We start from the raw sequence: 15,954 nt of genomic DNA, 5'->3' as shown, positions 1-15,954 counted from the left end.
AAGCTTGGCTGTGCCGAAAAGGACAGAGTGAGTGCTAGAAGATGTCAGTGGAAAGCAAGTTTTCAACTTGGCTAAGACCGGAATCTTGCCACTGGCCATTAGGAAAGAGCCATTGGTTAGTCAAGGGGGAAACTACTGAATCAAGATGTTGGGAAGAATGGAACCCAGGGCATCTGTGGGGTCAGCCTCAGGAGGAGCAAGAAGGTGGGTATGAATACAGATAAATTTGTAGTTGAGGGGTTGGGAAGTGGGAAAATTTATGTTTAATAGCTTCAGTTTTCTCTAGGAAGCAGGGGTCAAAGTCATTTGCTTGGAAATAGTTGGGGAGGGATCTTGGAGATTTATTTTTTAAATTTTCATGTACTTTCACAAAAGATAAAAACTCCTATCTATATGTAGAATATATAATATACCTAGATTTTTAAAATTATGTATCATAAACTTTGTTCCTTATGAAATAACCCATTTCCAAACACTGACCAGGAAAGATTACTATTAAGAATACCCAAAGATGAATTCCTACCCAATATCCTTATTTTCAAACTTAATTTTCCTCCAACGCTTCCTCCTTGTTTCACTTATAACTAAAATTAGTTGTTTTTATTTTGATAATTTCTCATTGTATCTCTCTTCTGCTTGTTAAGTTAATCATTGGGGTGTTTGTTCTTGCTGTTTCCCATGTGTTGAAGTGTTTCTACTCTCTCCATTCTCACCATTCCCATCTCGTTCAAATTAATTCTTTTCAAGCAAGATTTCTGAATGCCAAACCTCTCCTTGGTAGTCTCAATCACATGAAGATAGCCTTTATGTTTTTGAGTTATAAATATAATACATTCTTATATAGAAATGTAAACCATATAAAGGAGGAAGTAAAATATCAGTTCCCAATTTTGTGTGTGTGGGTGTGTATGTTTGTATTGCTTTCTGTGACCCTTTACATGAAGTCCCAGTCAAAGCAGGTTGGAAAAAGGCAATTTGTCTCCTAATCCTGGATAAGAAACCTGGAGGGGATGGCCTATTTTATGTCACTGCCATGTCACTCTGCACGGTGTGTGTCTACAATTTCTTTTTCATGAGTTGGTCCTTGTGTCATCCAAACAGCATAAAACCTACCTGGCTCTCTTGGTTTTTCACTATAGATTATTGGGGGTGGAAGTTTTTTAAATTATAAATTGTTGAAGAATATGATTCCAGAAGTTTGATGGAGTCCCGTTCCCCCTTGGCAGATTTGGGCTTTGAGTCCTGACATATCTGGTCCATTTGCCCAGCTCTCTGATGGTGAGTTGGGGTCCACCTCAGCCTCTCAGTTACTAGCAGAGATCTGGTGGGGAGTGAGATGGACCCACCTGAGGACCTGAACCTGGTGTGTTCTCCCCATGGAGGCGGGAAGCAGAGGAGGGCAGGGATGCCCTAATACTATGGCCTAAGGAGTCTGTGCTCTGACAAATAGGACCAGCCACTCCTCCCCAGAGAGAGAAGTGATAAGAGATGGGTGAGAGGCACTGTGTTACCCCTTCATGGGGAGGAGAGCTGACTTCTCTGCCGCGAGTAGTAGGTAGGATGGGCGAGACACACAAAGCTGAGGATCAGAAAGATGAAGGCAATCATTCGTGACCACACACTAGTGGTTGGTAGAGTCTGAATACAAACCCAGATTGGTGTGACTTAAAACCTTAGCCTTTGTGGATCTCACTTCCACGATGCTTCCTTCATTGTGAAGACTCACTGGAATGTAATACATTCCTAGTGATGGGGGGGTGTGGGTCAGCTTTCTCTTATGTGTGTAGATGGCCAGGAATTTGATTGTGGATTCATAGACTAAAAAGAGGCAGAGGAGAGCCTGGAAAGTAGCGCCAGACTCAGAAGCAACCCCAAGCTTAAGAGGAGATGGGCCCGTGAGATTGTTTCCCAGTTCTCCATCCTTCGCTTTCTACCCTCACTCACTCTGAGATGCCTTGATGTGATGTGACAGCTCATTTCATGGGTCCCAGTAATAATTAATATGGAAAAAATCAATTGACTTGAAAAATTGGGAAACTGGCCTATACCGTATATTATTATTTAGGAACGATGTAGAAACAAAGCTAAAAGTGCCTGCCTGGGAAGAAAATTGGTCTCTCTTGTCTAGTAGCTGGAGTTCTGCAGCTCTTGAATGAAGGGGAGGGGGTGGGTCTTACTTATTATCACATGTACTTAAAGAAAAATAATTTGATCAGTGGCCGTTCTAAGTGGTTTTTGTGTATCTTTCAGATGTCGCCCATTTAATGTGGTTTGAAAGACTCTATGTTTGGCTTCAGTGTTTTGAAAAATACATCTTGTACCCAGCAATCATTTTGAATGCCCTTACTACGGATGCATTTTCAATAAGCAATTACCGGAGACTTGGTACCCAGTAAGTGGATAACCGTTTATTTTCATCATGATTTGGATCACCACGTTTTCAAAATCTAGTGGGTTTTCTCTGAACGGGCTGCAGCAGAAGCCAACTTCTGTCTACTAATGATGGGCCACGAAACAGTAAGCCATGGTGGTCTTTGGCTCAAACTCGCTGGAGCTAGATGGTTATTGTAGAGGGACTGGGGTGCAAACGAAGTTGGATCTGCTTGGAGTGATCTTGTGAATAAACGTCAGTAGATTTGAAAATCGTCCTGCGAAAGCTTAGTCAGGAGCCTTAAGAAGATGACGGAAGTGCAGTGTGATTCCAGGGTTCCTGGCATTCCAACCGTCGTGCTTAGAGCTTTATTATGAAGTGCTTCTAGCACTTCATGTAGCAAAGACTCGCGCATTTTGTGTTTGAGGGAGGGGGAACTTAATCACTGTTACTGCTCTCTTTGCATTTCTGAGGAAAAGCCTCATAATTTAAAAAAATGGACCACCGAGAGACTTCATGTCATCAAGATGCCCGTTTTTGCAAAGCATTAACAGCGTATAGCTGAGTTAGTGGTTTCATATTTTAAAAGGAACTCTAAAACTACAAACGGAAACCTACTTGATAATTTGTGGATGTGTTGTTCTGACAAAAGGTTGACATTTCTGTTCAAATAAGTTAATAAAGGAGGATGATGTGAAAGAGATTCCTTCCCAGATTTGCATATGAGTCACTTTGCTTAAACGTTATGTGCCCAAATCAACCCTGATTCATAATCCCAAGCATGCCTACTCTTCCTTTTGGGCTGTGATGAGGACAAATTAATTAATATTTGCCCAAGATTGAGCAAACTCAGGTAAAAGGCACGCGAATTCTCGGTTGGACCTTGAGTAGATTCATAGTCACACGAAGCAGACACTAAACAAGATGACCCTATAACCTTCCTGTCTTTATCAGACTCTGCCTTCCTTCCAGTCTAGAACTGTTTCAGTCAGACCAGGGCAAGAAGTCCATGCCCTTTGGTATTTAAAATCCTAGACTTCAGATCCAGGGATGAAAATTAGTCTCACTGGATAAAGAAGGCAGGTGATGAGATTACAGACCTCTTGTATAGTTTGGGTAGGGCCCCATCCATGAGCTAACCCTACCTCTAGAACATTGAGTGCTTTTCTAGTAAGCAGGTGTTTCCAGTGTGGTACCATCTTGGCTGACCCCATGATGACATTCTGAAACAAGGCAGATCCTCAATTTTCAGAACAAGGACTCACAGTCAGAACCAAAGCAGTCACACATGTACCAGTGCTGCCCTGGGAGAGCGAGCTAAAGGTTTGAAAGTCCTCGCTTCCTAACATTAGGACTAGGACTTAAGCTAAGCCTGCCAATTGAGGCCAAGCAGCTCTGGCTGTTGGCAGAGAATGGATGCATGGGTTGGGAATCATGCAGAGTCAGATAAACAGTTCAGAGAGAGTCTACTTTGAAGTAAGATTAATCTCTATCCCCTGTCATTTTCTTCCAGACACTAAAGTCAGAAAGTACCACCTTACCCATGTACCGCCAAATAATCTTAATTTGATGATACGAACAGAATTCTTTTTCTTGGAGCCCAAAGTTGATAACTCCTTTATATTCTTGAGGCATCCATCTGATGACTTAAAAAAAAAATCTCTCAAGAATTCAAGCACCCCACTAGACCAGCTGTTCTCAGACAGGATGGCAGGAGGCCATATGTCAGTATCACCTGGAGACCTGTTTCAAACTGTGTAAGCCCAGCCCACACTCTGCCCTTATTGAGACCCATGGTACCAGATAGTGAACTCTTCAATGGCAGGCACTGTTTCTTATCCAGCTTTCAGTACTATCGGTCCAGTAAGTGGTAGAAGGATGGATGGATGGATGGATGGATGGATGGATGGATGGATGATTGAGTGGGGGGCTGGTAAATGATGAGTGGGTGCATCATGATAACTGGTTAGGTATTTATATTTTCCAGCCTGATCTAAAAGGATGCTTTGCACCTGTCCCAGGCCATTGTTCCCAGATTGCTACCTAATCCTTTATAAGACCTTTAGCTAAGCCTACAACAATCTATGAATCATTGAATGTAACCATTACCGTTGCAATGTTACAAAAGCCATAAACGTCACTCCTTAAGATCTCTCTTAGTCTTCACCAGTCTTCATTAATAAACATAAAATGAATGCTGTCCATTTTAGTCATAGTCACGGAAAACAAAGTTTAGAGTTGAGCCTCATCTAGATTTGGCCTGAATAACCCGGAAAGTCACTGATCTCCTTTGAAAACCAGAATATCCCTAGTCTTGGGACACCTTATCATTGGGATCCCCCCAAGGGCTTTGGCTATGCCACAGGGATTCTTGTACCCTAGGCTGTTGTCAGAGGTGAGTGGACCTGAAGTCATGTTTTCATACTGATTTTTCAGCATGGGCATTAGTTGTCCAGTGGAAAAGGAAAGGGTCATGGAGCAGTGCTCAGCCTCGCTGCAGGAACAGAGGTTGCTAAAGGTCTTACCACTCTCCCCAAACCTGCATGTAATCAAGGGCTAGTTTTTCTCAGAAGCCAAATCTAAGCCCATCACACAGGGCTTTGACCAAACCTCGTCAGATGCATCCTGGGACAGGGTGGAATCAACTGCAACACTAGGTCTGAAGGCATATAAATATCAGACTGGGGCTTCCCTGGTGGCGCAGTAGTTGAGAATCTGCCTGCCAATGCAGGGGACACGGGTTCGAGCCCTGGTCTGGGAAGATCCCACATGCCACGGAGCAACTAGGCCCGTGAGCCACAACTACTGAGCCTGCGCGTCTGGAGCCTGTGCTCCGCAACAAGAGAGGCCGCGATGGTGAGAGGCCCGCGCACCACGATGAAGAGTGGCCCCCGCTGGCCGCAACTAGAGAAAGCCCTCGCACAGAAACGAGGACCCAACACACCCAAAGATAAATAAATAAATTTATTTAAAAAAAAAACAACCAGATTGAGGCCAATGGAATTGCTAACATTAGATCTCCTTGATGACAAAAGTGACAGTTTTGTATTCGTTAGATGCCAAGACTTGGGAAACACGTTTTAAATGCCCCAGTTCTGAGACAGGATATTAATGCTGATAAGGGTTTAGAGCTCAGGATCCTTCTAGGATTAGGGAAATTCAGGCCTGCCTCCTCACCCCCATTTTCTGTACTTAGAGAAAGAAAACCTCTCTTTGTGATAAACAACAAGGTCCCACTGTACAGCACAGGGAACTGTATTCACTATCCTGTGATAAACCACAAAGGAAAAGAATGTGAAAAAGAATACATATAAGTATAACTGAATCACTTTGCTGTACAGCAGAAACTAACACAACATTGTAAATCAACTGTACTTCAATAAAATTAAAAAGAGAAAAGGAAACCTCTCTTTCCAGTGCAACTGTTCCCTGGAAAGTATTGCCACTTTTGTCTTTCTTTTTTGAGTTCCCAAATAGGATGTTCTAATTGAGGGGATTCTGGCTGAAATGTGCAAGGCCTTCTTTCGGAAAGACCCCCTCAAGGTGATAGTGGCTTGCTCTGTCCAGCTGTTCTGAGCACTGATCAGTTGCCTTCCCATCTCAAGGCGGGTGGATTATTGGCCTCACTGTCTGCTGGAATCGCACACGTGGTACATGCTTCTGACACGTGTTAATAACCCGACTCCCTAGACAGGAGCATTCAGGAGTTCAGTCCTCACAGCAAAGTCCTGCTGTTTCTCTGCCGGGCTGCCTCCGTCGTGCTCCTTAACTCAAAAGGCCTATGTCATGGGGGCCCGTGTCATGTTGATGATGTAATTTTCAGTGGAAAAAAAGGGAGATCAGAAAGCTTATGTTTACAAAGACAACAAATACGGTGGAAAACACTGGAAGTGAATGTGTAAAGTAAAAATGGCATTATTGAGATAGTGGGATTCTTTTTCCTCTTTTCAGAATTCAATATTAGCTATTGCTACATCATTGATTCGGTGAGATTCTTTTGTCATAGAAAGGCTTACACTGAGCAGATGCCGACAGGGACAGCCTGCTGTGTTGTCTCACTTGCCACCAAGCTCCCCGTGGAACCTGGCCGTGCAGTAGTCCTTCAGATAAGCTCCAAGGGGGCTCTGTGTCCCGGATTGCAGAGTTCCAGGGATGACAGTTAAGTTGACTCTAGTGGCAGAGTCTGTGTTGGCGAGTCCCTTGGGATGGAGTTTCACTCCCAGCTCCTCCCTGCGTGAACTTAGACTCAAACTCTTACACGCAGTTTCCTCCTCTGTACAACGAGGACAATAAAGGGCCCACCATCTTGGCTTTTTGTAAAGCGCTTAACGCACAGTAAACCCTCAAGAAACGCGAGCCCTTGTCACTCCCCTGGTAAGGTATGGGCTGTCAAGTGATCGCTTCCTTTCTTTCCTTTTCAACAGCTGGGACATCTTCCTGATGGTCATCGCAGGCATGAAGCTGCTGCGGGCCTCTTTCTGTAACCCAGTTCACCAGTTTACCCACCTGGGCTTCACCGTGATCTTTTTCCATTTCGACTACAAAGACATTTCAGAGAGTTTCTTACTGGATTTCTTCATGGTGTCCATTTTATTCAGCAAGGCAAGTAAATCAGCTCTTTTCTTCCTTTCGATATGTAAAAGGTGCATTTCTCATCAAATGCTTTAAGAGTTTGAAACATTTTCTTTTAAAAACAATGAAGGCATGAATTTACATTGAATTACATATGCGTGCCACGCTCCTGCTGCCACATGAGGAACATTCCCCATGGAATAGAAATATGCCATGTTATTTGCCAAAAATCACTAATTAAGATGAATTAGCCGTTTGTGTTGCTTGAAATTTTATGACCTTTGTCTCTGTTAACAATCTCATTATGGAACTTCCTAGATCTCAAAATGCTCTAAATTAAAGATTAGCCACCAGACTAACTTTTTTTTTTTTTTAACTTAGCATTTTGCCTCTTGAGGTAAAGTTTGAGATGTGGGACCCGAGGGCCAGGTCCTTTGGAGTATTTACTTTCCCTTGGCTTGTCTCAGGTCAAGATTTCGTCAGTTGTAAATTCATCCATGGGTAGTGAGAAACCCTAATCACAATTCAGGCAAATATATGGGAATGCAATCTAACGTTTAACATAAGGGAGATAAAGTCCTTGGGATACTGGTCTGAGTGTACGTGTTCTGAGCACCGTGACAAAGCTGGGGTGTGTAAACAGAAATTGGAAAAAGAATTTGGGAAGCTCCTTCCTCATGCGCTCCGTTGAATACAGCAGCCATGGGTTTTCTGCCCTCGGATTCACTTAACCGTTCCCCCTTTTGGTTAATAATTTTTAAATTCTAAGGTTTTTTTTTTTTTTTTTTTTCCCCTGAACTTCATTTTTTCACCCCTATTGATCATTTCTGTGAATTCCTCTCTTTATTACCTGTCCTTCACCTGGCTTCCTCTTTACTTGTTTTAAGTGACAAAAATTCAAATATTATAATTGTCATATTACTTCAGCAGCCCTCCCCTGTTTTCCCATCTTATGCCCAAGCTCTGGCTTTGGTCTTTTACCCACAAAGATTTGTTTTCTGTTTGTCTGAGTTCTGTTTGGTCGTGATAAGTTTATCCCATTTTTCTGGTGATTCAGATCACAGGCTTCCATAATCTGTTTTCCTTCATTATGTCTAAATGTCCGTGATCTCACATAATAAATGTAAAATTGTCTCCTATGATCTTGAAAGCATTGATGAAGTTATAAATTATTTTACTACTCACAGTGGTAAAAGCTTATTATCAGGTGCAAAATGGACTGGAACAGATTGAATTCCTAACTCTGGCATTATTTACATGTTGACCTGGTAACATTTATATTCCTTTCTGAAACGTTGTCTCTTGTAAAACTGAAAATAATGATGCCAGTCTCACTTAGGCGTCAAGAGGATTGATCAACGTAAGTAGGAAAGAAGTTTTTAAGTAGCGTGTGCTTTCCAAATATGAGGCAGGACCTTTAAAGCCATTTTAAGTAGAAAAAGAGAAGTTACACCCTGTTTAGGACGTGAAGGAGTGCGGCTGCTTCTCTGCAGTGAACCATCCGTGTCAGTAGCGTCCTGTGTACGTGAAAAGTGCCAGGTGAACAAAAGCAGAGCGGAGAGGGGTGAATGAAGTGAGTCTTCTAAGTGATTCCACATTGCAATAGAACAGGGATTCTCATGTGCTGGGGGGCAGGCAGCCTCCCCACTGAGCCGCCTGCCGGTCAGCTGGGAGCCAGTCACTGCTGAGACGTCTGGTAGGTGCAGGTGTCCAGATCAAGAGCCTGGCTGGATGCAGAGGAAGGATTTATGCAGAGCTGTTCTTCATTCTTCATGGCCACGAGGGCACTTTGTACCGTCCTGAGTGTAATGAGTAGGGTGGGACCTGATGGGACATAGTCCGAAACTAAATCCATAAAAACTCAGTGCTACAGGCATTTGAGTTTCACTTGCCATCATCTTTTTTAAAATTTTTATTTATTTATTTATTTATTCTTTTTTTTGGCTGTGTTGGGTCTTCGTTTCTGTGCGAGGGCTTTCTCCAGTTGCGGCGAGCGGGGGCCGCTCTTCATCGCGGTGCGCGGGCCTCTCACTGTCGCGGCCTCTCTTGCTGCGGGGCACAGGCTCCAGATGCGCAGGCTCAGTAGTTGTGGCTCACGGGCCCAGTTGCTCCGTGGCATGTGGGCTCTTCCCAGACCAGGGCTCGAACCCATGTCCCCTGCATTGGCAGGCAGATTCTCAACCACTGCGCCACCAGGGAAGCCCGCCATCATCTTTTTGAAGCACCAGTGAAAACACTAAAAATTTCAGGCAGAACCAGCGTGACAGTGTTCCTTTTTCCCCTAATTGAGAGAGCATTAGCACGTGTCATTTGAATAGTCGGCTTTTAGGCTGGGAAAAATAGCTGAGTCTAAAAGAAAACAACAACAAGTGAGACAAAAGCTAAAAAAAATCAGCATACTCTATAGCAAGTCAGTCCTGACACATCCTTGACTCCGTCTGTGCCTTCTCACTCTTCATCTTGACAGAGCTGGTAGCAGGGCATTTTCTGGAATGAGAAACCAGATCTGATTCCGACAAAAAAATACAGTTAAAGAAAGAGACAGCATTTGAGGTCTTCTGGGAAAGAAAACCCGGTAGACAGAAAATGGTGGCAATGAGGAAGGTGACAGTTAATGTTTCTTGTAAAGATCCTGCCTGCTTACCCCAACTGCTGCTTCTTGTTCATTCTCCTCATTTTAAGACATCTTTTAAAAAATTGTCTCTATTAACTTATTTCCTAGAGGCTTTCTAGACCTCCAATATTTTTAACATCTTTATTGGAGTATAATTGCTTTACAATGGTGTGTTAGTTTCTGCTGTATAACAAAGTGAATCAGCTATACATATACATATATCCCCATATCTCCTCCCTCTTGCATCTCCCTCCCACCCTCCCTATCCCACCCCTCTACGTGGTCACAAAGCACCGAGCTGATCTCCCTGTGCTGTGCACCTGCTTCCCACTAGCTAGCTATTTTACATTTAGTGGTGTATATATGTCCATGCCACTCTCTCACTTCATCCCAGCTTACCCTTCTCCCTCCCCGTGTCGTCAAGTCCACTCTATGTCTGCGTCTTTATTCCTGTTCTGCCCCTAGGTTCTTCAGAACCATTTTTTTTCTTAGATTCCATATATATGTGTTAGCATAGGGTATTTGTTTTTCTCTTTCTGACTTACTTCACTCTGTATGACAGACTCTAGGTCCATCCACCTCACTACAAATAACTCAATTTCGTTTCTTTTTATGGCTGAGTAATATTCCATTGTATATATGTGCCACATCTTCTTTATCCATTCATCTGTTGATGGACACTTAGGTTGCTTCCATGTGCTGGATATTGTAAATAGAGCTGCAGTGAACATTGTGGTACATGACTCTTTTTGAATTATGGTTTTCTCAGGGTATATGCCCAGGAGTGGGATTGCTGGGTCATATGGTAGTTCTACTTTTAGTTTTTAAAGGAATCTCCATACTGTTCTCCATAGTGGCTGTATCAATTTACATTCCCACCAACAGTGCAAGAGGGTTCCCTTTTCTCCACATCCTCTCCAGCATTTATTGTTTGTAGATTTTTTGATGATGGCCATTCTGACTGGAGTGAGGTGATACCTCATTGTAGTTTTGATTTGCATTTCTCTAATGATTAGTGATGTTGAGCATCCTTTCATGTGTTTGTTGGCAAACTATATCTTCTTTGGAGAAATGTCTATTTAGGTCTTCTGCCCATTTTTGGATTGGGTTGTTTGTTTTTTTGATATTGAGCTGCATGAGCTGCTTGTATATTTTGGAGATTAGTTCTTTGTCAGTTGCTTCATTTTCAAATATTTTCTCCCACTCTGAGGGTTGTCTTTTCGTCTTGTTTATGTTTTCCTTTGCTGTGCAAAAGCTTTTAAGTTTCATTAGGTCCCATTTGTTTATTTTTGTTTTTATTTCCATTTCTCTAGGAGGTGGGTCAAAAAGGATCTTGCTGTGATTTTTGTCATAGAGGGTTCTGGCTATGTTTTCCTCTAAGAGTTTTATAGTGTCTGGCCATACATTTAGGTCTTTAATCCATTTTGAGTTTATTTTTGTGTATGGTATTAGGGAGTGTTCTAATTTCATTCTTTTGCATGTAGCTGTCCAGTTTAACCAGCACCACTTATTGAAGAGGCTGTCTTTTCTCCATTGTATATTCTTGTCTCCTTTATCAAAAATAAGTTGACCATATGTGCATGGGTTTATCTCTGGGCTTTCTATCCTGTTCCATTGATCTATGTTTCTGTTTTTGTGCCAGTACCATACTGTCTTGATTACTGTAGCTTTGTAGTATAGTCTGAAGTCTGGGAGCCTGATTCCTCCAGCTCTGTTTTTCTTTCTCAAGATTGCTTTGGGTACTGGGGTCTTTTGTGTTTCCATACAAATTGTGCAATTTTTTGTTCTAGTTCTGTGAAAAATGCCATTGGTAGTTTGATAGGGATTGCATTGAATCTGTAGATTGCTTTGTGTAGTATAGTCATTTTCACAATGTTGAATCTTCCAACCCAAGAACATGGTATATCTCTCCACCTGTTTGTATCATCTTTAATTTCTTTCATCAGTGTCTTACAGTTTTCTGCATACAGGTCTTTTGTCTCCCTAGGTAGGTTTATTCCTAGGTATTTTATTCTTTTTGTTGCAATGGTAAATGGAAGTGTTTCCTTAATTTCTCTTTCAGATTTTTCATCATTAATGTATAGGAATGCAAGAGATTTCTGTGCATTAATTTTGTATCCTGCTACTTTACCAAATTCATTGATGAGCTCTAGTAGTTTTCTGGTAGCATCTTTAGGATTCTCTATGCATAGTATCACGTCATCTGCAAACAGTGACAGCTTTACTTCTTCTTTTCTGATTTGGATTCCTTTCATTTCTTTTTCTTCTCTGATTGCTGTGGCTAAAACTTCCAAAACTATGTTGAATAATAGTGGTGAGAGTGGACAACCTTGTCTTGTTCCTGATCTTACAGGAAATGGTTTCAGTTTTTCACCATTGAGAACAATGTTGGCTGTGGGCTTGTCATATATGGCCTTTATTATGTTGAGGTAAGTTCCCTCTATGCCCACTTTCTGGAGGGTTTTTATCATAAATGGGTGTTGAATTTTGTCAAAAGGTTTTTCTGCATCTATTGAGATGATCATATGGTCTTTCTCCTTCAATTTGTTAATATGGTGTATCACATTGATTGATTTGCGTAGAAACCTCCAATATTGTTTGTGAAGGGAATACTGCTCTTTAGGGGTGTTCATTGCATGATATGAAATTTTGTTTGTTCGGTAGATTCATCAGAGTCCTGCTTTTGACATGTCCTCTCATTTATCGTTGCCAAATCCCTAAGCTCTTTCCCCAGCCTGGCCCCTATTCTGCTAAATAGCAAAACCATTGTTATCCTGGCAGCCCACCTCACAGAAGGGCTGCAAGATGAATGCAGAGACCTTGGAAGGGCTCCAGCTTCCTTGGGAGAAAGGAGCTGCGTGAATAGTGGACTCATTATTATTGCTATGTCAGTTGCCCCTAATCCTTCAGGCCTTATGGGTGGAAAGAAAGACAGGATGAGATTACAGAGAGGTGATCTGTGGAGTGAGATCAAAGCACCGAGGTCCAGAAGATGAAATAGATGGCTTCCAGAGGGCCTGCCTGTGTGTTATTCTCTCCCTCCCCGAATCCGTGAATCCCCCCTGAGGTCTGGAAGATGAATGTTGGCTGGTCTCCTCAGTCTGCCAGATCTAGTGAAAAATGGGATGTCATGAGTTCTGGGCCAGAGCACAGTAGGAAGGATTTAGTGCAGCCCATGCATTGACACAAAGGGTGGGACATTCCTAGTGGCTAGGCTGAGGGCTGGGGGGAGGCAGAGGGAAAGAAGCATCCCTGCAGATCCCATCCTGAGACGCGTGATGCTCCAACCACACACCCCATGCGACTCAGCACCTTTAAGGAGTCAGGCCCATTCGTCCTCCCTCCCTCAGCCTCTCAATCCCTTTCCTCTCTCTCTTCTGCCCCATTGTTACGGACCAGGGTTCTTGGCCTCCTTAGTCAATGGAAATTGATCGGAGGCCGGACAGGAAATTCAGGCAAGGCTTTACTGGGGCCTCTGCTACAGCAGGGAGGAGCGAGAACAAACAACAGGTTCCCTTGCTTGTTCACTCCCTCAGGGAGGTGGGGTGAGCTGGTTCCTTACATGGGGTGAGGGTAGGGGCAGGTCCAGGGCTCGGGCAGGAGGGGTGGCTTAGGTGATTTGCCCACCCCTTTGGTGGTGGTGTGTGCAGGGATCCCGCGCAGTACCTTGATTTTGCTCCCAGCTCTTCAGAAGTGGCAGTTGGGCGTTTTGGTCTCTTCATATCTTGTTGTACAGAATTTGCCCCAACTGCCTGTGCACGCAGTTATTTTTTAGTCTCTTTTAGTTTCTTTGTATTTTGTTGCTCGAGGGGATGTTTGTCCAGGTGCAAACCCTGCAGCAAAGGGTCCCAGGTCCTAGCCGTCACCATCAGTCATTCTTCTCTTTTAAGAACCAACTAATGTAATGAACTTGTAACATTTCTGATATGCCTGGGTCTTTGGGGGACAGTAAGACATGCTCCAAGTAAGAATATATGGTCGTGACAGGAACCAAGGTGACAAAGGTTTCACGGTCTCCCGCTGGTCCTGAAAAAGTTCTCAGAAACCATCTTGTCTTGAAATTTTTAGTAATTTTTAGTTGGAGAAGCAGGACTTGAAATAATTCTGCCAGAGGATCATTCTGCCAGCATTTCCAGAATGTGTTACCTGTGAAATTCTACAGGCCATTAGTTCAACGTGGGAGCTAGCACTTTTACCATTTGTGAAATTAAAATTAATGGGTGAGGTGGTTTTTACATAAAGCTGTGTGAATGATGGCCCCAGAGCCACGATGAGAAGGGACGAATCTAGGAGGTGTTTAGGAGGCAGAGCTGATAACATTTAGTGACTGTGAGGGTGCTGGGGGGAAGTGGAGAATAGGAGGCAGAGCCACGTCTGGGAGAGCTCACGTCGCGTCCTCCAGTGACTCGGTGGTGTTGTCAATGAGGGCCAGGAAAAAAAGACATTTTGGGGAAAAAATGTCGGTTTTAGATGTGTTGGATTGTGGAATGAGACGTGACAGGGACCAACGTAAAGACCTAGGGACAGGATGTTTTCCCATTTAAATATTTTACTTTACGTAAGTGCTATAAATGTAGGATCAGTTTAATAAAGTTAGAAACACAATGGAAAATACAGAGAAAGTCCATCTTTATACACACCCCTCACTCCTTAACCCCTTTCTCTCCCTAATGATAACCATTGTAACTATTACAGAATAATTCCTTCTACTCTGTTTTCCTATGTATTCATACACACACTCACACACACACACACCGCATACACACACAAAACGTAAAATATTAATAGGTCATTCTTTACACGTTTACTTACTTTTTTGCTTAAAAATATGTCTTAGAGAACTTCCACGACAGTACGTGTAATATTGCCTCTTCCTTTTGACACCTGCATAGTATACCATAGTAATAATTTGACTAGCCATTCCCCTACTGATAGACATTTAGTTTGTTTCCAATTTTTTTTCCTGTGGTAGCTGGGATTTCTGTGTTCACAAACTCCAGAAACCCAAATGAAACTGGCTTAATGAAAAAGGGGGATTTAACGGTTCACATAACTGATGGGATGATTCAGAGGCTTAAACGATGGCATCGAAATTCTGTGTTTATTTCTCCTTCTCTCCTCTGCTGGCTTCATTCTTAGATTGGTTCTGTATGTATAGACTCCCTCCAGCTAATAATCCCAGAAAGAAGAGAAAGTTTCTTTCCTGATGGTTTTAGCCGAAGCCCTGGGGAGCATCTCGTTGACTCCTTTTGTGTCATGTGTCCATTGAGTAACTAGGCAAGAGGGACGCAAGCCCTCTAGTCAATGAGGCCTGGCTCTTGTCTAACCACACTATAGGGACAGCGGGTCAGAGAGGGAAGAAAGGGAGGGCAGACCAGAAGTGTCAGACGCTGGTGCACATGAGTGTTTCAGGAACACAGATTCCTGTGATAGGAATCGTTGGGTGGACAAGATGTACATGATAGGGTCTCCATAGAGAATCCTTCCAAAAGACATGTTGCTTCCAACAAGGATGGCCAGCATTTAAGACCCAGATAGAGGAGGAGGAAAACTGACTCATGAGACAAGGTAAAGTACAGTAAAATAGGAAGAAAGAAAAGAAATGGCTTCAAGAAGGAGTGAGTGGTCAACAATATCGGCAGCTTCACGGAAGTCAAAGTGCCCTTGGTAGAGTGGGCCCTCCGTGTCTGTGTGTAAATGACCAAGTATATTCATTGACCACAGGTCAGTGTATTTAAATGTGGGTATTTGGGGGAGCTTTACAGTACGCTATTCAGTGGAGCTGTATTTAAGGGAAAATTCTGCAGTCACAACCACTTTCAGGCTGTTAATGTTTTATCAGCTTAGAAGAGGTGGATGGCTTTAGACATGCCATTCTCGTTATGTTTAAAAGGTTTAGTCCACTGCCCTTGCCAGGAATAAACATGCCATATATGTGTGATGTGAAGGGCCACAGTACAATGTTTACTTAATGCCATCACCTCTAGGTTTGAAATGCAGGGCTTGACACTTAATACAAGAACTGAGTTCTTAGGCATCTCCAGCCAGGAAATTATGAACAGCAAAAGTTATTTTCTATGGGGCCATTCACCTTAGCATGGCTTCCCTCTGCCCCCTCTGAGTTTTTGGAGGGTGACGTCTGTGCCCACCTCCTCCACAGGGTCATGATGTGGGCTAGTTCTCGCTATCCTGAAATTAAGTGGTGGATGTAACATCTCTCCATTATCTTTTTGGTTCAGTAATGTTGACAGAGACTCCATTTTCCATTTTCAGTTTATTTGTAGGTCCCTTTCCCTCGCTGAGTTGAAGAATGGACTTATCAAGTTTATTGACCTTTTTCATAATTCTGGAATTTTCAGTAAGGTTGTCTCACAGTTTTCTCTCGACTAGATAAAAC

The 15,954-nt window shown here is 42.9% G+C and overlaps 1 protein-coding gene across 4 annotated transcripts in view; it reads left to right on the top strand.

Moving 5' to 3' along the window:
• PCNX2 (pecanex 2) overlaps positions 1–15,954 on the top strand; it is a 283,000-nt gene that overhangs the window by 157,361 nt on the left and 109,685 nt on the right. For all 4 annotated transcript variants that reach the window (XM_057531598.1, XM_057531597.1, XM_057531596.1 and 1 more), the window contains 2 exons: positions 2,251–2,392; positions 6,796–6,973. In XM_057531598.1, coding sequence (XP_057387581.1) covers positions 2,251–2,392; positions 6,796–6,973 — 320 coding nt within the window. The remainder of the gene's footprint in view (positions 1–2,250; positions 2,393–6,795; positions 6,974–15,954) is intronic.

The sequence above is a fragment of the Balaenoptera acutorostrata genome, chromosome 16 (genome assembly GCF_949987535.1).
Source record: "Balaenoptera acutorostrata chromosome 16, mBalAcu1.1, whole genome shotgun sequence".
Taxonomy (NCBI): domain Eukaryota; kingdom Metazoa; phylum Chordata; class Mammalia; order Artiodactyla; family Balaenopteridae; genus Balaenoptera; species Balaenoptera acutorostrata.
Note: the sequence above shows the minus strand (reverse complement) of the source record. Positions and strands in the feature narration are given on the sequence as shown.